At 40.7% G+C, this 25,258-nt stretch overlaps 2 protein-coding genes across 3 annotated transcripts; one reads left to right on the top strand and one right to left on the bottom strand.

Annotated features, from left to right (window-relative positions):
• The first annotated feature begins 396 nt into the window (after positions 1–396).
• Positions 397–1,720, top strand: Argk2 (Arginine kinase 2). Its single transcript, XM_002046237.4, has one exon. It carries the CDS (start codon positions 481–483, stop codon positions 1,621–1,623), a length of 1,143 nt encoding a protein of 380 aa, XP_002046273.1. The 5' UTR covers positions 397–480; the 3' UTR covers positions 1,624–1,720.
• Positions 1,721–3,251: 1,531 nt separating this feature from the next.
• LOC6623973 (arginine kinase 1) lies at positions 3,252–23,532 on the bottom strand. 2 transcript variants are annotated; one of them, XM_032434567.2, is made up of 3 exons: positions 23,474–23,532; positions 19,232–19,825; positions 3,252–4,490 (listed from the first exon to the last, which is right to left on the bottom strand). In XM_032434567.2, the coding sequence occupies exons 1-3, from the start codon at positions 23,515–23,517 to the stop codon at positions 3,407–3,409; spliced, it is 1,722 nt and encodes a 573-aa protein (XP_032290458.1). In that variant the 5' UTR covers positions 23,518–23,532; the 3' UTR covers positions 3,252–3,406. The 2 variants fall into 2 exon arrangements, with proteins under 2 accessions (XP_032290458.1, XP_015031069.1); XM_015175583.3 differs by lacking the exons at positions 19,232–19,825; positions 23,474–23,532 and adding an exon at positions 5,917–6,065.
• Positions 23,533–25,258: the final 1,726 nt, after the last annotated feature.

The raw sequence follows: 25,258 nt of genomic DNA, 5'->3' as shown, positions 1-25,258 counted from the left end.
TTTTATAATTTCTGCGTTTTATGGAAAAACATATGCAAATTATAAAATGTTTGCAATGCAATTTACTCATTTAAATGTACAAAGTATCTAGGTATAATTCCCATTATTAAAAAACCAACTGCTCAAAAAAAAATACCATTATTTTTTTCTTCATATTCAGCCGCGTGCATTGTTCTCGTTCATTTAGTTCATTTGTTCAAAGGAATGAAAGAAAGTCCCGTTAACGTTCAGTTCATTCGCCTTGCCAAGATTTTGTTTGTTCTCTTCTTGTTAGATTGTTAATAATATTAAAATAATAATAATGAAACTTCATTGGAATATGAAACACAAAACAGAAATTTCGTCAACTTGCCCAAGCTGTCAGATACGAGTTGTTGTTTGCCGCATCGTTTGGAATATTTTACACACTTTGCATTCTCGAACAAAATTAACAGCAAAGAAATTTTTCGTTTTCAAAATTTTTTGCAGTTATTGAAAATTATGATGTCGGTTCGTTTGGCCCGCGGTATATTCAAGAAAATTCCAATCAGAAATTACAGCCGAGCCCCCTGTGAAATTATCGAGATATTGGAGTCGGGCTTCGAGACATTGGCCCAATCCAAATCGCAATCGCTGTTGAAAAAGCATTTGACCCAGGAGATTTTCGATAAGATCAAGACCCGGGTGACGCCCTCGTATTGCTCCACACTGTTGGACTGCATCCAGTCTGGGCTGTGCAATCACGATTCGGGCGTCGGCATCTATGCGCCCGATCCGGAGGCATATTCCACGTTTGCGGAACTCTTCGATCCGATTATCGATGATTATCACATGGGCTTCAAAGGAGCTGATAAGCATCCGGCAACCTGTTTTGGCTACGGTTCCGATTTTCCCAATCTCGATCCCGAGCAACGTTTCATTGTATCGACGCGCATCCGTTGCGCTCGTTCCATTAAGGATTTCCCATTCAATCCCTGCCTGACCAAAAAGGATTATCGCCATCTCGAGTGCATGATCAACAAGGTGCTGAAAACGCTATGCAACGAGCACTCGGGCAAATTCATGGCGCTCAGCTGCATGGAGAAGGAGGAACAACAGCAGCTCATCGATGACCATCTGCTCTTCAAGGAAGGCGATCGCTTTCTGCAGGATGCGAATGCCTCACGGTTCTGGCCGACTGGACGCGGCATATTCATCAATCAGAATCGCACGTTTATCGTGTGGGTCAACGAGGAGGATCACATACGTGTCATATCCATGGAGAAGGGCGGCGACCTGGGCCGAGCCTACGAGCGCATGATCATTGGCGTCGAGTCGCTGGCGCATTCCCTCAAATTCAGTCACGACAAGCGCCTCGGCTATCTGACGTTCTGCCCCAGCAATCTGGGCACCACCATACGCGCCTCTGTGCACATCAAACTGCCCAATCTGGGCGCCGACAAGGCCAAGCTCGAGGAGGTCGCCAAGAAGCACAATCTCCAGGTGCGCGGCACCAGCGGCGAGCACTCCGAGGCCAAGGACGGCGTCTATGACATCTCCAACAAGCGGCGCTTGGGCCTCACCGAGTACCAGGTCGTCATGGAGATGCACAAGGGCATCACCGCCCTGATCGATGCCGAGTGCCAGGCAGGCTCTCAAAAATAATATATCTTTTATTTGTTACCAATACCCCTTTTTTTTCCCCCAGCTGCGATTGTCAAATGATGTAAGCCAGCATAATAAATAGTGTATATTAAAAAGACTTGCAGCTCGAGTTGACCAGCATCGGACTGCTATATCATCATATACATAGCTGCCACTGACTAACTCACGTTGGAAAAACAATTAGCTTCAGCTTCAAGCTTCGTTTTGCTGCTAACATACCGAAATTCCCTTAAAATCGGCCTATAATATCATATACATAATGCAGCACGCACATACATACATACATACATACATACATACATACATACATACATACATACATACATATATACATACATATATACATACATATATACATACATATACATACATACATATATACATATATACATATATACATATATACATACATACATACATACATACATACCTACCTACCTACATACATACATACATACATACATACATACCTACCTACCTACATACATATATACATACATATATACATACATATACATACATATATACATACATATACATACATATATACATACATCTACCTACATACATCTACATCTACCTACATATCTACTTACCCGCCCACCTCCTCCTGCGCCGCCGCCTCCTGCTCCGCCGCCTCCTCCACAGTTGCTCCTCCAGGCCGTCGGAGCCAGCGTTTGCTGCCTTGGTGAATTTAAGCAGGGCCTACTTGAACTTTTGAGAATCGAGGAGGACAGCACCTGGAAAAAATTCGTTTTATTTAAATTTGCAGCATAACGACAAATAAGCTAAGTCTGCGTTTGGCATTAGAAAACAGACATGCACGCATACATATATACATAAATGCACACATACATACACGTCCACACACACATACATACATACATACATACATACATATATATATATATATATATATAATGCTTATAATTATATAAAACATAAAAGAGTGGATTTTGGCTCCTGCCTCATCTAAAATGACTTCGTCTATAAAATCTATGCTTATTTTCCGATCGGTTTCAAATATACAAATATACATATATATATATATACACAGCATACGCACATACCTACATAAATACATCCTGTTGCTTGGAGGATTTTCCAAAGTCCTTAAAACGCGTATTTACATTTTGTTGAAACAATTTGAAATTTAACTTATCTAGACTTTTTTCTTTTGTTTTTTTTTTGTCTCTAACTTAAACACACTATTTTTTTTATTTTTTTTATTATTTTTTTTTATAATTTTAATTCTTTTATAAACTTAAGACTTAAAATAAAAGTATTTAAAGTTTTTTTTGTTGTTGGTTGTTTTTTTGCTTGACACAAATGCCAAAATGTTTTACATTCTTTTGTTTATAATTTAAGCAAATATTTTGTGAAATAGTTTTCCATTGTTGTTGTTGTTGTTGTTGTTGTGGGTGGTAGTATGCAGTTTGGTGTTGTTGTTGTTGTTGTTGTTGATTTTGGTGGTTATTAGAGCAGCAGCAGAGCCTGGTATTCCGGAGCCGGAGCTGGCCGCGACCCTCCGAGTCCAAGTAGAGAACGACAAATGCCGAGTGCCGCAGGCAGCCGGATTGGTTTGGTTGCCGCTCCGCAGCGCTACAAATCCTACTACAAACTAAAGCAAACACAGCCGGAACGTTTTAGGACGTTGCGAGCTGCAGATTTCCAACTGGATTAAATGGACACCGCCGTTTGATGTTGTGTGGGGGACTTCGGTTGTTGTTGTTGTGCCCCAGGGCGTAGTCCATGCGGTTGGTTGGTTGGTTGGTTGGACAGCTTACAAGCTCTTCTCGAGCTTGATCAGCTCGGTGATGCCGTCGTACATCTCCTTGACGGCCTGGTATTCGGTGAGACCCATGCGACGCTTGTTGGAGATGTCATAGACACCGCCCTCGGCCTCGGTGTGCTCGCCGCGAGTGCCGCGCACTTGGAGATTGTATTTGGCAGCGACTTCCTCGAGCTTGGCCTTGTTGGAGGCCAGCTTGGGCACCTTGATGTGCACAGAGGCACGGATGGTGGTGCCCAGATTGGTGGGGCAGAAGGTCAAGAAGCCAAGACGATCATCGTGGCTGAAGGGCACACGCTTCTCGATCTCGTTGACGGCGGTGACCAGACGGCGATAGATCTCGCCAAGATCGCCGCCCTGCTGCATGGAGATGATGCGCAAATGATCCTCCTCATTGCACCAGACCAGGAAGGTCTTGTTGTCGTTGTGGTAGATGCCACGACCCGATGGCCAGTAACGGCAGGCGTTGGCGGCCTGCAGGAAGCGATCGCCCTCCTTGAACAGGAAGTGATCATCGATCAGCTGCTGCTGGACGGCCTTCTCCATGCCGGTCAGCGGGTAGAATTTGCCCTTCAGCTCACCCTCCAAGCCGGACAGGGTGCTGCTAACCTTGCTCTCCATCTCCTTGTACTGGGCCTCGGTCAAGCAGGGATTGAAGGGATAGCCCTGCATGGAGCGACCGCAACGGACACGAGTCGAGATCACATACTCCTTGGTGGGGTCAACGTTGCCAAAGGTGCTGACATCACCGAAATCGGAGGCCGGATGCTTGTCGGTCTTCTTGAAGCCACCATGGTAGTCCTCGATAATGGGATCGAACAGATCGGCGAACACTGTATAGGCCTCGGCATCGGGTGCATAGATGCCAACGCCCGAATCGTGATTCTCCAAACCGGACTGGATCACATCGAGGAGGGTCGACTTGAAGGTCGGGGTCACCTTGTTCTTTAGGTTGTCGAAGACCTCCTTGGTCAGGTACTTCTTCAACAGCGACTTCGAGTCGGAGGCGGCCAACTTGGCATAACCCTCCTCCAGTTTAGCGAGAACAGCGGCGTCAACCATGGTGTCTTGTTTGCTGCAAAAAACAACCACAAATTGGTTAGTTCAAAACTTTTCAAAACTGCAGACCTAACCTCAAAGTTTAATTATTTTTATTGTTTCTATCATATAATTTTGATGAGTTTCAATACAGATCATTAATTGAATTATATTACAGATTAATTTATAGTACGGGAACAGTTTATTTACTGTTGTCCTTGTTTCAAGTTTTACGAATCAGACTTAACCTCAAAGTTTTTAATATTTCTATAAATATATATATACTTTATAATTTTTGTTTGCGATGTTTAACTTGAAACCATTAGCTTTACAGTTTTATTCTCAAATTCAATTAAACTGTCATGTTTTGACTACAAAATGTGAAAGATTGGACTTTCGAATCAGACTTAACCTCAAAGTTGTTACTACTTATATTTGATTCTCCAATTACTATATGCACTCTTATATTTTTGGCGATGTTATCTTTATCAGCATTATCTTTACAGTTTTATTCTTCAATTCAATTAGATTAGATTGCAAATAGAAGATGGAACTCTCGAATCAGACCTAACCTCAAAATTGTAAATATGATATTCTATCTTTCTTTGGACGATATGTGACCTTAAACCTTTATATTTAATGTTAACTTTGTTACTTTATTGAATTGTCATGTTTTGACTTCAAAATGTGAAAGATAGGATCTTCGAATCGGATTTAACCTCAAAGTTTTTACTAATTTGCAGTTCATTAAGTTTTTTTTAAAGCTCAAGACAGCTTTCTTAGTTTAGAGTTAATTAAATGAAAATTGAATTAAATCTTCAATCAGTTTAAGCTCAAAGTTATAACTTCAAATAAAAGTTTTCTCGATTCGATGATATTTTTTAGTTCAAAAACATGTTCAATTTCATTTGGTCGCGCCCCTAGTTATGGGCAAATACTTGTATGTGGGGTTGATTTAGTGCCTCATTTGGTTACTTTCAACCAATTGATGACCGCTCGGACCTGGTTCTGGTATTATTGCAATTGTGGCGCCCAAAAGTCGGCAGAGGCTATCGTTTTGGGCACGCGACAGGGCAATTTTAAAGCAATCCATTAAACGCCTCCCGCACCACACACACACTTGGTGGTTGCTCTGCAATTGAGCTGTTGCTGGGGGTGGTTGGGTGGTTGGTTGGTTGGTTGGTTGGTTGGGTGCTGACAACAGTTTTGCCGGCTGGCGCTGAATACGCACAGAGGCGAGCCGAGCCCTGCCCTGTCCCGGGTTCCGGTCCCGCACATGCGCGCCGACATGTGCCCGGTTTTTGGCCTGGGCCCCGGTCAGAGACCAGGGCAATAATATTTGTATGCCACTCAAGTTTTTTCGGGCAGCCTGACGTCAGCAGCAGATACACACACACACACACACACACACACAAACGCACAGATCTAGGACCTATGACAAGCCCCAAAAATTGTATACACACCCATCCTGGCCGGCGGCATCTTGGTCTGCAGCCGCTGTGGCGGCTCCGTTGGGCTCGCCGCCTCCGTTGGCCGTGGCGGCGCCCTCGCCCTCGATCACTTTCTCCTTTTTATCCTTGGAGGCGCACAAACCCATTCTCTACTCTTTTCTTTTTTGCTAGTCTTTTTGTGTTTGTAAAGTTTTTTGTTGTTTTTTTTTTTGTAAAAAATTTGGCCTTTTCGCTTGGTCACAAAGGTTTTTTTTTTTTGGGGTTTTTTAATTTGTTTGGAGTGTGTGTAAAAAGGTGCAGGTAAAAATGAAATCACAATGCAGCTGCTTTTCCGCTTTTCCCTCCGTTAGTAACTGTAACTACTTTTCACACACACATATGTACACTCTAGCTAACACACACACACACACACACACAACACACGCACACGCTTAAATCGTATTGCTTTTGGTTTAAATTTTTGTTTGTTAAATATTTGATTTTTTGTTGTTGTTAATTTTCTTTTTTTGGTGGTTCGCTCGTCTTAAATGCTGGGAATAATTGTCAAAAATTTGATTTTTGTTTGCGCTTTATCTCTTCTGCTATTTTCTTCTTTTTTTTTTGTCTTTCACGTTTCTCGCTGCCGCGCCCAAAGGTATACTACAAGAGGCTACTACACAAAAGTCTAGGCTACACTAGGGAGCAAAAAGGACGCGCGCGCTCGTGCTACAAGGTGCTAAGGACCAAACTGGCTGCTGACTAACACGGGCCACGCTAGCTGCGTACTCTGCGGCGGGTTCGATGCGTCGGTTCGGGCTCGTGTTCGGGCTCTCGGCATGACGCGCCCAGGACGACCAGCCAAATTCAGCAAAGCATTCAGCGAGAGAGAGAGAGAGAGAGAGTGCGTCCTGGCCGGGGTTGAAAGATGCATAGCCTAGCCGCAGGCGCCGGCGGCGTGCAAAACACAAAAAAAAAAAAAAAATAAAGGAAGAACTGCTGTTGCCGGATGAGAGCGCAGCATAATGCGGAAGGATATATTTATTGCGATGCGTCCCAAGCAGGAACAACCACCAGCAGCAGCAGCAGCGGCAGCAGCAGCAGCGGGTGGCTGGCTGGGCGCAAATCGATAAAATTTGTGGCACGCGGCAGCTGAAAATTGTTGCGCCTAAAAAGCCAGGGCCAAGAACGGCGGTCGGTTCGGTTCGGTCAAGTCAACTTCAAGTGAGGACTTGAGAGTGTGAAACAAGGGCTGGGGCGCTGCTTGTGCGACGCCTCGAGTGCTGTGTGGCATGCGGCACAAAATCACGGCCAGGCCAGCTTTGCGGCGTCGAGTGCACGTGCACTCGGGTCTAGACTGGGGAGTCTGCAAGCTCGACTCGATTCGGCGACGTATCCATCAGATACTTTTCACGCCTGTGCAGTGGCGCGTAACGAGAGGGGGGGCGGGCGAAGTTGTTGCTGTTGCATGTCTGTGCCACATTATTTGTGCAATTGGATTTCGCTTTTGGTTTTGTTTAGGTTTTCAGTTTATTTTCCGTTGCCTTATTTGATTGAGTCAGCCTCACGAATCTGTCTCTCTCTCTCTCTCGTGACTAATTGCTGCGGCTCTCCGGTGACTAATTCCCGCCCCACTCGCCCTGCACCGTGCAAACAATTAAGGCAACAACTGCAAGCTGTGAATATTGATTTGAAATTGAAAACAATTTAGTTAGTAAAATCGGCTGCCCCCTACGAAACTAAGCCCCTGCCTCTGGGAGTCGAGTGCTACCTGCATAAGGTGACTAACGTAGCGCATTTAATAATACTTAATCAGTCTAAGCTGATTGCTAGTACAGCTAATTGGCGCTATCTAGAAGCGATGTCAGTATAAAAACTTCGTATATATATTCCATATACTTATATGTGACGTTATCTGTCGAATTTGCAGCATTATCTTTGCGCAAAACGCAGATAATTTCAAATGAGATCTTAACTCAGAAGAGGCAAAAAGCAGCACAGTGGCCACTCGCTAGGCAGAACTTGCTCAAGTGATAAATATATATACTAATTTATATGTATCAATTGTTTAGATATGATATTAAGCTCAAGGAAATCTTGTCTTGTCTGTGCATTCTGCTTTTTGATTAACTTAAATCTCTGGCTGGTTTATTTGTCTTTCCCTCGCTGAAGTTTATCTGGACAATGTTTCTTACTCTAGCCTGATTTTACCTGACCTGTAAGCCAATATATGTGCTTACTTTTAATGTACTATAACAAGCACTTGGCTACAGGGATCTTGGCTTAAGGCATTACGACTTCTTAGTCTCTTAGTCGACTTAGTCTCATATTCTAAGGTTAACCTTAAGAAAAGGTCCTCCCATTTGTGTGTAGGGTATAAAAGTTCTGCTGATTTTATCTGGGTTCATCACACATTGGGAGCTGCTGGAATATGCGATTAACCTAGGGAAACCCGATTAAAAGGTCTCCTCTTCAAAGAAAACCGTTCTCTGAACTCTTTTAAAGTCCCGCACATGCTTAAATTGGAGAAATTTGAATTGTTCGTAGTGGAGAGCCGAAATCTACCTCGTACATAACAAATTTTAAGCACACACCCTTAGAAAACGAATGAGACTGGATGGCCTTTTCCTATGCAAGATCGGAACATTATCTGAGGCAGCAAATCAATTATTTCACTGCGCTCTCATTTAACTCCTTCAATTTATTTCTCAACTCGAATTCTACCTTCTGTATAACAAATTTGAAACATATTCGCGCTCTTGAAATTCTAAAACGAATGGAATGGCTTTCGTGACATTAGCTACAACAATTTCTACTGCTTTTCACTTTTCTCATTTAAACAATGTTTTTTTTTTTTTTTGTTTGTTGCGTTTGTCACTCGTTTCAGCGAATTTTGCGCTGGAAACTTTGAGGAGTCATATGAACACTGTTTCGTGTGATAATTGGCACATAAAGATAAGCTATTTTTTGTTTTTTGCACTGGTTTTTTTTCTCTCTTTTTTTTTTGTAAGATTGTGGGCATTTGGCTCGCCGCCATCTTAGCGACAAGGCACCAGGTAAAGTACTTTTGACGAGTGCAACAATTGCTGTCGCATTCGTTTTGTAGCTGATATAGCCGGGTTTGGGTTTATTGCGTGCGGCTCTTAACGGGGCAACTAATCAATTAACTCGAGTGTGCCACAACATTCATGTCGCCAACAGATTCTCAAGAGGGCTGACAGAGTCCTCAAGGCCCTGGCAACAAAATGCTGCTCGTCGGCAGCGGCACTTAAAAGCAACTGCAAATCGAATTAAGTTGGCACAATTGAAAAACTGATTGCATTAGACCCCACCCCCCCCATCCGCCACTCCTCCCTTTAAGCCAACTCGGCAACCCTCAAGGCTAAAACAGGCAGCGAGAGCAACGTGACAACCCTGGCAAAAAAAAAAAGGGAAAACAGGACGCAGCTTTAAACGTAATTATTTGAATTTTCTCCTCTTTTCAGTTTTCTGCACAGCATTCACGAGTGTTTCAATATGTTTGCCCGAATACAGTGAAAACTCTCGCGGGCGAACGCTCATGTCTTCAGTTCTTTGTCCTTAAAGTTCTTTGTCTTAAATGTCGAGACAAAAGCAAACATATGGAAAAATAAGGATTCAAACACATTTTCTTTATGCCAAAAATTGAAGGTAAGGAAAATGTCAGTTTTTTTTCTTCGATTTCTTTTCCATTTGATTCCATTTCAGAAATGTAACTTTAGAAAATGGAATTAATTCAAAGCAAGTGTCGCCCGTTTTTAGTTTTCGTTTCTTTGATTCGTTTTCAGGAATGAAGAGTTTTGAACCATATAGAATTATTTTGTGAAGAGTTCTTTAAGGAACTTTTTGTTTAATGTATTTGCGTTTGCTTAAAAAAAGCATTCGCCTTTTATCAGGCAAATAAGAAATGTGTATGGGTATTTTTTTTAGGATATGTGCATTAAAGGAGATCTTTGCTCGAAAGCGTTGAGTTTGTTCCGTCGAGTTTTCACTGTATTGTTTGATATGGAAACATTTATTTAGCTGGTGGCTCGACTTTCTGGCCAGGAATTGCGAATAACGCGAATAGCGCGCACTGAATTAACGCGAATGAAATTGGCAACTGTTAACGTTTAACTGTGATACGCGAATGTTGAATGAAGTTTGCAAATGGAAAAGCAAACGCAGTCAGAGCAACAGAGAAAAAGAGAGAGGGAGAGCGTTTGCCAGCGAGAGAGTTGGCCAAGAGCGACATCAGCAGCTGATAAGCCGCGCCAAAGATTGTAGCTGCATTTGCCGGCTCGAACCGTCAAGTTGAGCCCGATAAACAGAAGCTGGCGAAACGGATAAGATATTTAACTTGGCCATATCAACGAAAAGTTTTGCTAAATATATGCCTTTATAGTCACAAAATTGGCAAAGAGCAGACGACCAGACCAGGCAGTAAATGGAGTACAAATCGAGAGGGACCGACTAGGAGCTACCCTGTGCCTGACTTCTTTTCACTCCACTTCACATTGTCGCATATTTTGTTCTTATATAACTCGGGTTTGTGTTTCTCGATCATTCTGAGATTTATGGAGCTTTGATAACGCATCTAAATATGTGCATATCCCAAAGCACAAGACTATAACTTTAAAAGTAAGCCCCCTTCTTTCTCTTTTGTGTAGAATGGCTGGAATTATCCAGAAAGTGAATTGCAAGGTTTACAATACAAAAAAACGAATATACCCTCTTTTAATCATTTTTCAATTTATAGAGGGTATTATGAAAGCGAAAGCCTGGCCAAGAATCGCTTGGAGCTGTAGCCAAAATGCAATTGCTTGCTGCAATTTTCAGTTTATGGCCAAGTCGAATGGGTTATTGAACCGACACCCGAAGGGGGGAGGGGGGGTGACTTCCCCTCTTACCCCCCGCGCTCGACAAACCATGTGTGTGACTTAATTGCAAAACTTTGGACCATGCTGCGCTTTTGGACAGGCGATTGCACAAAGAAATTGGCAGTCGGTGCGCTTGGCTGAAATGCGCCAAGTGTTTTTTTTTTTTTTTTTTGGCCAACGACATTGACATGGCCCAAAACGTGCGCAAATGCAACGGGAAATTGCATGAAAACCAGTCGCAAATCGAAACAGTTTAATGACATGACTATGGCATAATCTTAGCCAAGGAAACTTGGCTATCAAATTGGTATTATATTTTTTACAATATCTACAGCCGATCGTTATGTAATTTATCGCCAAACATGATTAAATTTAAATTTTGCTTTTAAGCTCGGCGAAGTTTTAAATAGAAAATTGTTACTTTTCGTTTACTTTTTTTTTAAAGTACCCGCTAAAGATTCATTTACTCCGAAATATCGAGTTAACCAATTAATGCTTATGATATAGGCAGGGTTAGCCCTCATGCGAGATACTTAAGCTACCCCCCAAATAATAACCAGCCCGGGTTTAGGGCTCTGGGAAACTGAACAAACTATGAGGGAGAAGTGAGCAGGGCGGGCGCGCCCGCATTATTCAAGTGTTGGGCACTATATTTATGAATGTATATATAAATATATGTGTATATTGTGTATTTTCTTTGCTAATTTAATTAAAATACTTTTGGCAAATGCTCAACGAGGCAGCTATACTAAATTTAAGATACAGAGCGAGTAGAGGGGACAGCAACTGGGTTAAGATTATTGAGGCCTCCGTTTATGTTATTTTTTTCGTCTTGGGCTGTGGCAAGTGTTGGGCAATGAATTTCGCTAGAAATGTGCGCTCATGCCCGGATGTCGTTGATTTATAAATTTGAGCTGTCTGCGAAGACAATCAACGAATAAATGTGGCAGACGCGACAGTCATTTAGCAGTAGCAGCAGCAACAACAACAGCAAAGCAAAGCGCTGTTACTGTTACTGTAACTGTTAAGCCCAGCGCTGTTAATAACAGTTGATGTTAGCTTTGGTAGCAGCGCAAGCTTTCAAGTGAAAGCTGTCATAAAGTGTGGCGCACGCTAAAAGTCCTGTGCTGCCAAAAGCTTCCACAGAAGCTTTTAGCAATGCCTGCTGCTGCTGCCGTTACAGTAGTGGTCAAAATATTGTGTTCGCTGTTTGATTTGTTTACATTTCACTTGATATAGCACAGTTTTGTTTATTTGTTTTGTGGCGCTGCCAATGTACTGTGAATCAAATCAGCCGACACACACACACACATACACACATGCACACACACACATTTGTATTTGGACTAGTTGGCAGTTTTGGGTTTGGAAGAGAGTGACAGGGGGGGGGGGGGGCAGTGGAACTATGTGCAATTTCATTTCCTGTCTAGCCAAATTGAGCCCAACCCCTTTTTGCTGATTATGCAACTTGACAGTTAGTTAGCGACTGGAGCAGCCTTTTGTTTAAGCCGGCGTTGCTTTGTGGCCCAGCCTAACGATGAGAGAGAATTGGAAAAATTGCTTGACTTTTCCAATCTAACGCATTGTCACGCGTTAATCATGAGTCGCAATTTTCCGAGTTTGCTGTGCGCTGTTCTTCTTTTTTTTCGCTTTAATGGATTTCAATTGAATAATTAACAACAATGTGCCAGCGGCTGGGCCAGCAATTTGTACAACAAGTTTGCGCGATTTGCTGCTGTTGAGAAAAAAAAAAAATAATAAATAAACAACAGACTAAACTAAGCAACACAACAGAAAATTTTCCCAAACAATTGGAAATTCTATTTTTTAGCTGTCAGCTGGATAATATTTCGCCCGGGGCTATAAATATATATATATATATGCGTATAATATATATATATATATATATATATAGAAAGAGAGAGAGAGGGGGAGAGCTGTGTATCTGCTTTGCTTTTGTTTATTTGAAAACGTTTTCGTTATGCCTGTATTTTTAGCAGCCGGCATTATATCGGCCCGCAACTAAGGCAACGGCTGCTAACTAAAATTAGCTGCCAAAGGTATTTCGAATGGGGCTGTCAAACTGTAAGCTCTTATATAACCCGGGACATGAGCGAGAGACTGAAATGCAATTGCAGGCATTGGTGCACGGGTTCAATCAACTAATTGTTAGGCTAAGCACAACTCTAATGACTAATGACTTGGCTAATGAGCAGCAAATACAGCTAATATCTGTTGTGTGCGGTGCGATAAGCGATTATGCAACGCGTTCGGCAATGACCGCGAAATACATTTTGTTTCTTGTGGTTCAGTAGAATTGCTTCTAGACACAAGTTCAAGGCGAATTCGATATGCTAGTTGCCAGCTGGCGAGGTGTGGGTGTGGCAGTTGAGCCACAGCGAAGACCGCCAAATGCTTGCAACTTTTTTATTTTTTTTTTTTTTGTATTTCATTTTTTTCTTGTTTTTGGCAACAGCCATCGACAAGCTCTTATCGTTTGGCACTAGTCGCAATTAAGGTTGTTTTTTTTTTTTTTTAGGTTTTTTGTTCTTATCTTTTCAGATAGTTGCTAATTTTTTTTTGCTTTTTGTCTTCGGGGGTACAGTTACAAAATTGCAGCCGAGCTCAACGGTTGCGTATCTGTTGAAAAGCTGCCCTCAGGGCAAAAACCAGTTTTTGCAATTGCAGGCGGTTGAAAAAAAAAATAGTGGCAAATATGGGTATACAGCCATAAAATGCTGACCGTATTTTTAGATTTATTTTTATTTTTTTTTTATTTTTATGCCGGTAACCGGTTTTGGCTGCATGCAAAATAAAAACGGCAAACTGCACTTTTCAAGTGACTCAATTTTACATAATGCGTAAAAAAGTTACTGAGAATTGGTCACACAGCACGTATCGTTGCCTGGTCACACATCCTATTCATTTCTTTAGGCGCCACAACAACAACACTTAACTTAATTTAATACGTATAATTGGGAAATATTTATAAGAATTTTATCACAGCATATATGCACTGGATTTATTTGGATTTATTGTTACTTATTTTCTTTGGAGAACGGCTCACCTTTGCAACCGTAGAATTCAACGTCCAACGTTACAATGATCAGAAAGTTTTGTTCTTTGGCTCAGCTGCAGTCGACTGTCAGTCGGGCAACGGCAGCGACGCCGGCAGCAGCAGCAGCAGCAGTAGCGCAGCGCCGACAAGCGGCACCCTTCTTCTTTCAAACTATTCAACGACACTAGCAACACACACACACACACACACACACACATACAGAGAGATGCGAGCGCAGAAGGGAGCGAGAAAGAGAGACGAGCGGCGAGCAAAAAGCTTTGCAGTGGTATTTCAAATGTATGTGACATGTGACTGTGTGTGAGGCCTGCCTCCTGCTACGCTGGTGTTGTTGCCTGCTGCCGCCTGCTGCTGCTATTGTATGCATGTATTGGTAGCATGGCAACTGGCAACTGGCAATTGACGTAGGACGTGACGTATGGCAAAATGAAAAAAGCTTCACTTTTTATTCATAAAATGCGAGCGCGCAAAAGAGCGCGAATGCGTAACGGTAGAAAGCTCAGTAGACAGCAAGTGGAAGCAGTGCGGCCAATATCATGTTGTCTAGTGTAAATGTATGCAAAAAGGAAAGTGTTCGCAACAATGCACAGCTTGCATGCGTGTGGGTGTGTGTGTGTGTGCGATTGTGTGAGTGAGAGAGGTAAGCAGCGCCTTGCAACTAACTGCACATATATACAATTTTATGGTACAGTTAGCGGCAGCAGTTGTCTGTCGCCGACTGCAGCGGCAGCGGCAGCGGATTATATGGCCACAGCCTATATGGGGGCGTGCTGCTGTTTGTGTTGGTGACTGAGCAGAGTTAACGGTGCCTGCCTCACATGACACACAGCCTTACACGCACACACATATGCATGCGCAAACAAACATTGCTTAATTATTGAGGAACACTAACACATACATATTTACATTTAATTTATAACGACACTCGCCTCAGTGAGTTGTTGTTATAGGGCTGCGCCCGTGACAAACCTGACGAAAGTAATCAAAGTTAATCGAAATTTATTGTTCCCAGGGCACAACTTAAAAAATAAAACCCACACAACCACATTTGTTTATATTTGCGCTCTTTTTTCTTCAACTAGCATTAAGTGTAAATATTTACTCAATGCAAATAAGCTGAGCTGCGAAATAAAAGCCAGGCACAAATGTGATCGCAGTGGGAACAGTTTTTGGGAACAGTTCTGGGTACAGCGACTTTTGAAGACGTGCCAGAATCGCACATTCTACATTTTCATTAGAAATATGAACGCATATTACAAAAACGTACCGCAATATATTTTTGGCACATAAAATAATGAAATTTTGAAAAAAAGAAAAAATATAATATACATACGATATTATAAAAGACAAACAGGAAACTAGTCAGCTGAGGACTCGACTTTATATAGCGAACAGAAATGAAAATAAAGAAATCATGTTTTAACAAATTTTTTGTAAAATTAAGCAACTATTCAGGCCATTTAACATAGGTATCATAAATTCAAAATGCGTTTGACATTGTATATTTGAATTATATCGAAAACTTTTAGCTAAAATCTTGAACTTGATTTTGAAAAAGATTATTTTGCCTTTACATATACCTGGTATACATACTTATATAGAATGTATATATATATATATGAGAAAAAGGCAAAGGCAACCTGCCTGACTTATAAACATCAGATAGAAAAACAGACAGTTCTAGATATTGTTGTATCGAACATATTTTAGCTGTTTAGACGAGCAAAAATTAAAATATCCACATACATATTTGAACAGTTGCCAACGAATTTTATGCAACAAGCCGCAAAAACAATATCAAAAAACAAAAAAAAAAAACATACAAGAGAAAAAACAAAGATAACAGCATTATATATTTTCTATCTATATAGTATCTATATGCTTAATTTCTTGTTTTCAAAAGAACTTTTGCTTTTGTGGCGACGTGGCGCACAAATTAAATGAATTATATTAATTCAGCCAAAATGAAATCTAAGATATTATTTGCTCAGGCCACAGCCACAGGATGTTCATTACATAACCTCAGTTTTATCGTCATGTTCACATTTTCACATTTTCACATTTTCCCATTTTCCCATTTTTTATTTTATTTACTTTTTTGCTTTCGTTTTCAATTGCTGCTCGAGTGGCGCTGAGATTACGTAAATCCCAGCAGCTTTCAAGGCGGCCCGCGTCGAACAATAGATGTTATACCAAATTCGCCAACAACAAATACATAGACATACACATACACAAATACCCATGCATGCGTATACTTTCGCAGGGGGTTGGCATCGACCTTGAAAAGCTGACGACAATGTGGCTCTATTGCTACAGCTGGCAGGCACTTTTGACATGTAGTTAAGCAAGCACTTAGCATACGGCAAACTTAGACACAAAGTACTTTTGTATATACACGCAATACTCATAGTACTCATTAAACCAACTGAAATGACTCATTTGATTTAATGGCTTCACGATTCTTTCTATATGTGCGCTACGAACATTATCACTAACCGTACGTACTAAATCTTTGAAATGGTCTATAAAAGGACGTAATAAAGTTGTAAATTTCTAGCAAGTGCTTTCTATGAACTATAGAGTATAGTATAGAGTATATATATAAAACTTGGTAGTACAGAAAACAGATTCGGTGCACGTTTAGAACCCTCCCTTTTGTGCGCATATTAAATAGTACTGAAATTTGAGATTTAATTTTTTTTTTTAGTTGTGCTCACATTTCAGCTGTCTATCAGGGCATTTTGCATGCCCAAAAGTTCAGCTGGGTGCGGTGCGGTGGGCGTGCCAGCAACACTCGTGAACTTGAAATATGAATTGCATAAGACTGGCCGTTTGTTTGCACAATTGAATCACTGACTGAATGAAAATACGGCAGCTATTTTGCTGGCAAAAGAGGGAAGTGAATATGCCAAAAGAAGAAAAAATATTTAGTAAATCATTTGGGCAATGTGTTATTAATTAGTTCAATTTGCGGGCAGCCAGGCACGAGTTCAATTAATGCTCTCACTTTCCAGGCAATTAGCTATCATTTGTGTGAAACACAGTTGCGGCTATCCCATGCAACAGCTACGATATAGATATATCTATATACTATAGATTTTTTTTCGGATATACAACCTGCTAAAAGCTCGGCGCATATGTTGTCATACGATTTTCGTTGCCTTTGTTTGTTTGCTAAACAATATTTTGGCAGCACTTCAAAAGCGTCGCTTGCCAAAAGCAATTTGCAAACGCGTGTGCCAAAAAATCGAACCAAATACATATATCTATATAGATATATATATATGTATGTATATATATATATATAGAGGGGGATTATGCATTAACGTCAAATGAAGCAACCACCGACCCAAGCGACTTTTTCAGCATCCAAATGACGGACACTGTCCATCAGCCGCACAAAAGCGAACTCTAGCAATTAGAGATGAGGCATGACGCCAACGGACTAGTTCTGTACAATGTATATAAAGATAATATGTAGTATTATACATATACACATCTATCTAAATTTAAGCCAGAGCGCTGTGCAGGAGGCAAGCGGCTGCAACGTTGCACAGCCAATTTGCCGCACACACATCATAAGTAAAATTTAAAACAACAAGGTACTGTAAAAATAAACAAAAATTATAATAAATAAATCAATCTCAAACTGTGCCGAAGTTTATATACGCTTGCAGACACACAACAGGGTCCTCTAGGGATTGGTTCTATGGATTCTAACCGATTTTTCCTATTTAGACATATGCTAAATGAAATGGACATGATTAAACTAGTATATTCCAAGTTTGGTGAAGATATGTTCAAAAACAAACAACTTTTCAATACAACAACTTAATTTTCGACCGATCGTTCCTATGGCAGCTATATGATATAGTACTCCGATGTTGATAGAATTCTTAATATATACGATGAGCATGGTAAAACTGTTAACTGCCGAGTTTGGTCAAGATATCTTGAAAAACAAAAAATTTTGTCATACAAGAATCTACTTTTCGACCGATCTTACCCATGACAGCTATATGATATAGTAGTCCGATCCGGACGGTTCAGACATATGTACTTCGTGCAACAGAGAGGGACGTATGCAAAGTTTAATGACGATGGACGGAGCGAATATGTCTACAAAACTTAATGAGTATTAACCCGGTAGTTCCTATGAAAGCTTTATGATATAGTGATCCACTCGCTATATCAAACCGCCAAGAGAACAGTTTGACTAGCTCCTTCCTTAGCAAGTAGACTGTTCCTATTTGTATCAAGAATATTTCTATGTGCGTTACACACATGGCGATAAATTCATGGCACCCTCGGTTAGGGTGTATTTTGTATAAATCTAAGTAAATTATTTTGTTGCCCGGCGACAGTCGCTGCTCCATGCACGTTTAAATATAAACTCGGCATGGGGGAGATCATGTGACCCGGGCGACAGGCGACAAAATCGTACACCGCGCCGCACTGCATCACACAAACACACGGGCCAAAGGCAAACGTATCTGCATAGGCAGAGTGCGGTCTTTTCTCAGTTTTTCAATTAAAAATTTAACGTGGGCGAGTTGCCAAAAGGCAACTTTCTCTCTGGCGATTGGGCCACATCCTTGAGCCACCTGGCAAGTGCAAGGCTTGCGTGCAAGGTTCCATTAATATTAATGGAAAATCAATTGCGAGCAATTAGAGGCGATATATATGTATCTTTCTTTCGGGTTTAGCCAGATGCGACAAGCACAGGGGACAAGGCCCTAAAAACTCCTCATAAAAACATGGCTGCTCTAGTGAAGAGTGCACGACTTGGAAGACAGCTCCTGAAACATAGGCCTCTTCCTTAAATGATAACTGAGAAATTACAATTGTTATTGGAACAGAGAATATATCTATGAGTTATTACGAATATAAATACTGCATGGGTAGCTGCCTCTTTATGTCTATCAAAGACATTTGTCAGACGTGTACAGGGTATACAAAATACCCAAGAAAAAAAACTGCAACCGCAGGCAGGCAGTTGACGCCAGTTGCCAAGAGCTGTCCGCCCAAGCACAGAACATGAAACTAAAATAAACAGCGTCATCGTCACCAACATCATTATCATCATCATCACGACCATCATCATCACGATCATGACGATGAAGCGGTGCATTATTACAGTCAGATATATTTTTTTGTGCTGCAACAGCAACGTTTGAGGCTGTCGCCACATGGCAACTATTTTAGCGACAAGAAGTCAACGGAGTTCGTTGAACCCGCCCGCGAAGAGTTGCCGAGATGCCATGCGGAAGCTGTCGCGCGCGAAAACTAATTAAAAACAAAATGAAACAGCTTAAAATACGAGACTAAGAAAAACTAATACATAAAAAAAAAAAACGAATTTGAAATGAAATTATGCACGCGTGCGGGTGTAGCTTACCGGGTGCCCGCCTGCTGCGCCTCCTTGATGGACTGCACAAAGGCATTGGCCTCGCCTTTGATGAAGTCCTGGCTGGCATCCTTTAGCTGCTCCTTGTCGACCTTTAGCCCCTTGCTGGTCGGCAGCTGTGCATCGAAGAGCTGATTGTCCAGACCATCGTGGACGACACCGTTGCCATTGGTTGCCGTGCCATTCGACTCGGTCAAGGATTTGGGCAAAGGAATTGGCATCTTGTCGCCTGCGTCTGCAACTGCCGCTTTGGCTGTAGTTGCAGGAGTGCTTGGTGCCGGTGCTGGTGCGGGCGCAGAAACGATGGGCGCAGGTGTCGGCTTTGGTGCAACCACAGGAGTTACTGCTGGAGCTGCAGGCGGCGCAGGAGTTGTAGGTTTCGGCGGTTCTGGTTTCGATGGCGCGGCGGCAGGCGCTGCTGCAGGCTTAAACGAGGTTGCGGCTGGGCTAGGTTTTGCAGTCGGTGCAGGTACAGGTGCTGGGGCGGGTGCAGGAGCAGGTGTGGGCGCGGCTGCAGGCGTCGGTTTGTTTTCTAACGCTGGCTGCGCTGGCTTATTGGAACTAAAAAGCCAGGCCAAACGTTTTCTACAAAAACAAAATGCAACAAATAAGAAAAGAAAAATGATAAGCAAATTAAATAAAAGGGCTAAGTAAACAATATAAATTACAACAAAACGTTAACAAGATTAACAATCAAAAGATAAAAGTGCTTAAATAAAATCAACCCGGCAAAAAGTGTGGCGTCAGTCTTCTTCTTCTTCGCATTTCAATGTACAGTATGTCAATAAAGTGTTTTTACTAACAAAAAAAAACTAATTTTTTGGGTTTAGTTGAAAATAAATGTACCTAAAAGTGAGAATTTTTTTTCAATTATAATTTATTTCGATTCTATATTTCTCCTAGAACTTAATGGCAAAAAGAATTGTTAAATAACATTACCCAAACATTTTATAAAATTAAAAAACTAAAAACATTCACATTTTATGCTGTCAATAAAGTGTTTTTACAGCTACGGTAAATTGTTTTGCCGTTCTCTTTTGGGTGATCCCGTTAGATTTGGGCCCATGCGTTTTGGCTTCTCTTGTGTCTTCGACTTTTCTTGTCATTTTCTATTGCAATTTATAACGTTTTGCTTTAATTTTATGAAAAATAAAATGCCAGGAAAAAGAACAACTTTTGAAGTCGCTCAGCTGGTGTATTATAACCATCAGATGGGACGTCAAGTCTCGGAACTGGCTGATATGTTTAATTTATCAAAAGCAACGATATACAACATATTAAACAGAGCCAATAAGGAAGATAGGCTAGAGGCAAAGCCAGTATGTGGTCGACCCTGCAAAATTTCTGACAGAGATAAGCGAAAAATTCTGAGAAAAATTGAGAAAAATCCACAAATTTCGCTTAGGGATATTGCTCAGGAGTTCAAGGAAGAAAGTGGTGTTGATGTGTCACATGAAACTGTCCGAAAATTACTGAATTCCAATGACTACACATCACGAGTTGCCAGGAAAAAACCTCTACTATCGGCGGCGAATATTTTGAAGCGGCTATCGTTCGCTCAAGTCCATGTAAATAGTTCGAACGATTTTTGGAGTAACGTCATATTCTGTGACGAAAGCAAGATGATGCTATTCTACAACGATGGGCCATCCAGAGTCTGGAGAAAGCCACTAACAGCGTTGGAAAACCGCAATATTATTCCAACCGTTAAATTCGGAAAACTATCAGTGATGGTGTGGGGGTGTATTTCGAGCAAGGGTGTAGGAGATTTGACCTTCATTGAGAATACCATGGATGCTAGACAATATCTGAGCATTTTACAGACACATCTCGTCAGTAGTGCACAGAAATTTGGATTCTATGAGGACAATAAGCCAATTTTTAAATTTTACCAGGACAATGACCCGAAGCATAAAGCTCATATGGTAAGAGTTTGGCTGTTGTACAACTGTGGAAAGGTGTTAGACACTCCACCACAAAGTCCAGATATGAATCCAATAGAAAATGTGTGGTCATATTTGAAAAAAAAAGTCGCAAAGCGGAGTCCAAAATCAAAAACTGATTTAAAAGCTGCTGTACTGGAAGAATGGCAGAAGATTCCAGAAACATACATACAAAACCTTATTGTTTCAATGAAACGGCGATTGCAGGCTGTATGTGACGCTAATGGCAGCCACACAAAGTATTAAAAAAAAATATTCCTGTTTTTTTAACATTGTTATTTAGTAATAAAGTTTCGTGTAAAAACACTTTATTGACAGCATAAAATTTGAATGTTTTTAGTTTTTTAATTTTATAAAATGTTTGGGTAATGTTATTTAACAATTCTTTTTGCCATTAAGTTCTAGGAAAAATATAGAATCGAAATAAATTAGAATTGAAAAAAAATTCTCACTTTTAGGTACATTTATTTTCAACTAAACCCAAAAAATTAGTTTTTTTTCGTTAGTCAAAACACTTTATTGACATACTGTACTTTGCCAGAACTTTCTACGGCTTTGCCGCAAGTATTTAGCCTATATTTCATTGCAATTCACTCACCACAATAATTTGTAACAGTAAATAAACAATAACTGGACTAATAAACAATTTCCAATTGTTTAAACTAATTCGTTCAATGCACCAACACGAAATTGCAATCTGAGCTTGGCAAAGACACGCGCGAAAAGAGAGAAATGAAATGAAAAAGAGTGTGACCTCAATTAAAATTGATCAAAGGACAAGATGGCAACGCTCTCAGGCAGTGTGATTTACAGTGTAATAACATAATGCTAATAAAATAACGTAAATAAAATCTACATTTTATATCACCTTAAATTAAATTAATATCTTTTAATATTTCAAAATTATTCTTGCAATACGTGTATATTTGTTAAATACTCATTTCATATCTGCTGACATGGGCAATACCGCAAGGCTAAATTGCAATAACCAGGAGCAGGAGTTGCCAGAGCTTACAAAAACCAGTATTTTTAATAGAATCCGATATAGAAGAAGGAAATAAATACCGCACAAATTCAAAATAATGTACGTTATCAAATTGTCAACAGAAATTGCATATATATATAAATGCAAAACCCATTTGAAATGAGTTTTAGACAAGGTAAGGAAAATTTTGAGTCTACTTAGAGCATTTGGTGGAAATAAGCTAAAACTAAAATTTTAACTGATTTAAATTAAAATGTGCCAAGTCGATTGAGAATGCATTCACAGGAAATGGCTTTACGCTTCGCTGCACAAGCTATTGGCTTGGGAACTAACATACCCCTAATATAGAGGCCAATATGTCTAGTATATTAGGTCTAGTAGGCATTGAAAATGTGTAGATTTGGGCAATAACTTTCGCCGGCATAAGCTTTCCTATTGTCACGTACGCCACAAATGATACAAAACTCGTGTACGGCAAATAGATAAGCAAACAAATACAGACGCTAAGTACCTCGGCATTACGTATACGCCCTCGACTTTGCTACCCAGCTGGTAAATGAAATGGATGCGAATGCTTCAAACTTCAATTATCACATTATTATTTTTGCTAATTAAGCAAAGGCCCAGAGCTTAGATAATAAACGAAAATGCCAAGAAGAAGATACCGAAATACATTTATTTTTTTTCCTTTCCAGCAAATTCGCAAATTTCGTCGGGCTTTCGAATCGAGCGTGTGTTTGTGGCTGTCGCTAATTGCACTTATCATCAAGAGCCGGCACCAAAAAGCCGGTTGCTCGAGATTGTGTGCAGATTGCGTTTATTGGTTGATTTCTTGTTGAAAATAAATTATCATGTGACATTGACTCTTTTGCTAAATGCATGCTTTCGCTGTAAACCATTCACAAAACCAATAAATGCCCAAAACTAGGCGACAGACTACAATTTGTGTTTTTACAACGTTTTGTTTTTTTTTCTTGCGATTAGATAAGCTATTTGCGGTTTTTTGTCGCTGTCAATAATAATTAAATTAAATGAAATGCTGCTGTAATCCTGTTAACTGTAACGCTTACAGCACAGCAGATTTAGCAGCCGACTGTAACGCCCCCAAGCTGTTAAGTAACACTTGTGTGTAACAGTAAATAAACATAGCACACTGGCAACGTGCCCTAAACAAACATTTGACATTTCCCGCCAGCCTTTTACCCCTCAACCAAAGGCAATGTTTACATAGCTTAACGCGCCGCCTAAAAGTATGCAGCCCAAAGCGTATTGTCCGCAGTGCCTGTCAAACTGTTAAGAACTTACCGTATTTCGTCAACGGCGAACGTTAGATACCACAATGCAAACATCTTTTGTTGTTGTAGTTTTTTTTTTTTTTGCTGTAAATGACGAGAGATTAAAACAGGTTAATAATAGTATTGTTGACACAACTAAATCGCACAATTAGCTGACTAAGTGCAACAAATGTGTGCAATTGCATTGATCTGACCCGGCGCTTCGTCTTATGCAATGTCAAATTGTTGCTAGAAACAACAACAACAACAACAACAATACAAAAAGAATAATTAAATAAACAGTTCAGAGTCGCAATTAAAGCCAAAGACAGGCAAATACCGGCATTGTTTATGCACAAATACACACAAAAGTTATTTATAAACAATTGATTGCGAGTGTGTGTGCGTGTGTGTGTGTGTGTGTGTGGAAGCAAGTCGCTTGCCAATTAAATGACCACATTGCATGCACACAGACGACACACGTGAGCGTCGCGTCTTTTGGGCAATTGGCCAAAGATGCCAATTGATTTCAATAGCTTGAACAGCTTTTGCAGGCGCCTGTCGCAAAAATGTGAAAACTTTCAATTCATTATTATTTAAATGCATGCAAAAGATGTGGGCTGCTGTTGTGTTTGTTTTTTCTAGGCAATGCGGCGTATGAGCAATATTTAACGCACGCACACATACGCACACACACACACACACTGACAGTTACGTCACGACCGCTGCGAGAGAGAGAGAGAGAGAGAGAGAGCGCGAATTGAAAACTCATAAATTTGACAGACATTGCCGTTGCATGTTCATGTTGCATGCAACACACGCTGCGTCCACTCACCTTTTGTGCTAGTTAATAAAACAGCTAGCCGAATTCTTTTTGTTTAGCACCGTTAACGTTGGGTTAGGGCGTATATATATGAGCCAAGGAGCTGCTCGTAAAAGGTATCAAAATGTGGGTTCGTTTTTAAATGCAGCGGCAACCACAGCTAACAAAATATGCAATACTTTTTTTTAGTCGAAAGCACACTCGTTTAATTTATTTTTTAAAAAATAACACACGCGTCTTTCAATTTTACAAGCAAATTTCATGCAATGGTTTTTTTTTCTTCAGTTTTACAGTTTTATTTTTTTTTTTTTTTGGCTTGCTTCGCTTCTTGTGTTCCCAGTTTGCTGTTGATTGCTGCTTACAATTTTTCGACTGTGCAAAAATCGACTGCTCAACCGCCGAAGCGACAGAGACCCATAGAGCCAGAGCGAAAGAGAGCGAGCTATCAAGAGAGAGAGTGTGTGTGTGTGTGTGCGTCAGTGAGAGCACGCGCAGACGCTCGAACTGTTCCCTCTCTCTCTCGCTCTCGCTCTGCCGCTCCTAGCGGCTGCTGCAGCGAAGCTTTCCTTCTGCGTTTTTCACACAACTTATATGTGTGTTGTTATATACTCTATAAAAAATACTCTTTGCTGTGATATCTGGCGTTACTCATGCATCGCTTACGTTATGCCTGAAATATTCAATGCTTCTTGGAGTGTGTCAATCATGACTAGAGCGCCAAATGCAGCCAAAAGGCTACCATGATCAATACAAATAAATAAAAGCAGCGCTGATCGCGACTAGGCAATACCCTGTAGTCAGCTACAAGTTGTCGTAAATTACATTTCACAGCATCTGAGCTTCTTGGTTTACTTTGATCAAATCCATAACATTTGTGTTTATTTTTGATGAAATTTTGTACCCTTCAGATAGAGTGTAAAAAAGAAAGCCTATAGGCCTTACTTTTCAATGGGTGTGGAGTGGGTAAGTCGTACAGAGAATGCTAGATTTTTT

The sequence above is a fragment of the Drosophila virilis genome, chromosome 3 (assembly GCF_030788295.1).
Source record: "Drosophila virilis strain 15010-1051.87 chromosome 3, Dvir_AGI_RSII-ME, whole genome shotgun sequence".
Lineage (NCBI taxonomy): Eukaryota > Metazoa > Arthropoda > Insecta > Diptera > Drosophilidae > Drosophila > Drosophila virilis.
Note: the sequence above shows the minus strand (reverse complement) of the source record. Positions and strands in the feature narration are given on the sequence as shown.

Coding starts and splice junctions, on each gene's coding strand:
- Argk2 (XM_002046237.4), top strand. CDS start 481: ATGATGTCGGTTCGTTTGGCCCGCGGTATATTCAAGAAAATTCCAATC.
- LOC6623973 (XM_032434567.2), bottom strand. CDS start 23,517: ATGTTTGCATTGTGGTATCTAACGTTCGCCGTTGACGAAATACG. Junction 19,826..23,473: donor TTCGCCGTTGACGAAATACG/GTAAGTTCTTAA, acceptor TTGTTTTTGTAG/AAAACGTTTGGCCTGGCTTT. Junction 4,491..19,231: donor GCGCAGCAGGCGGGCACCCG/GTAAGCTACACC, acceptor TGTTTTTTGCAG/CAAACAAGACACCATGGTTG.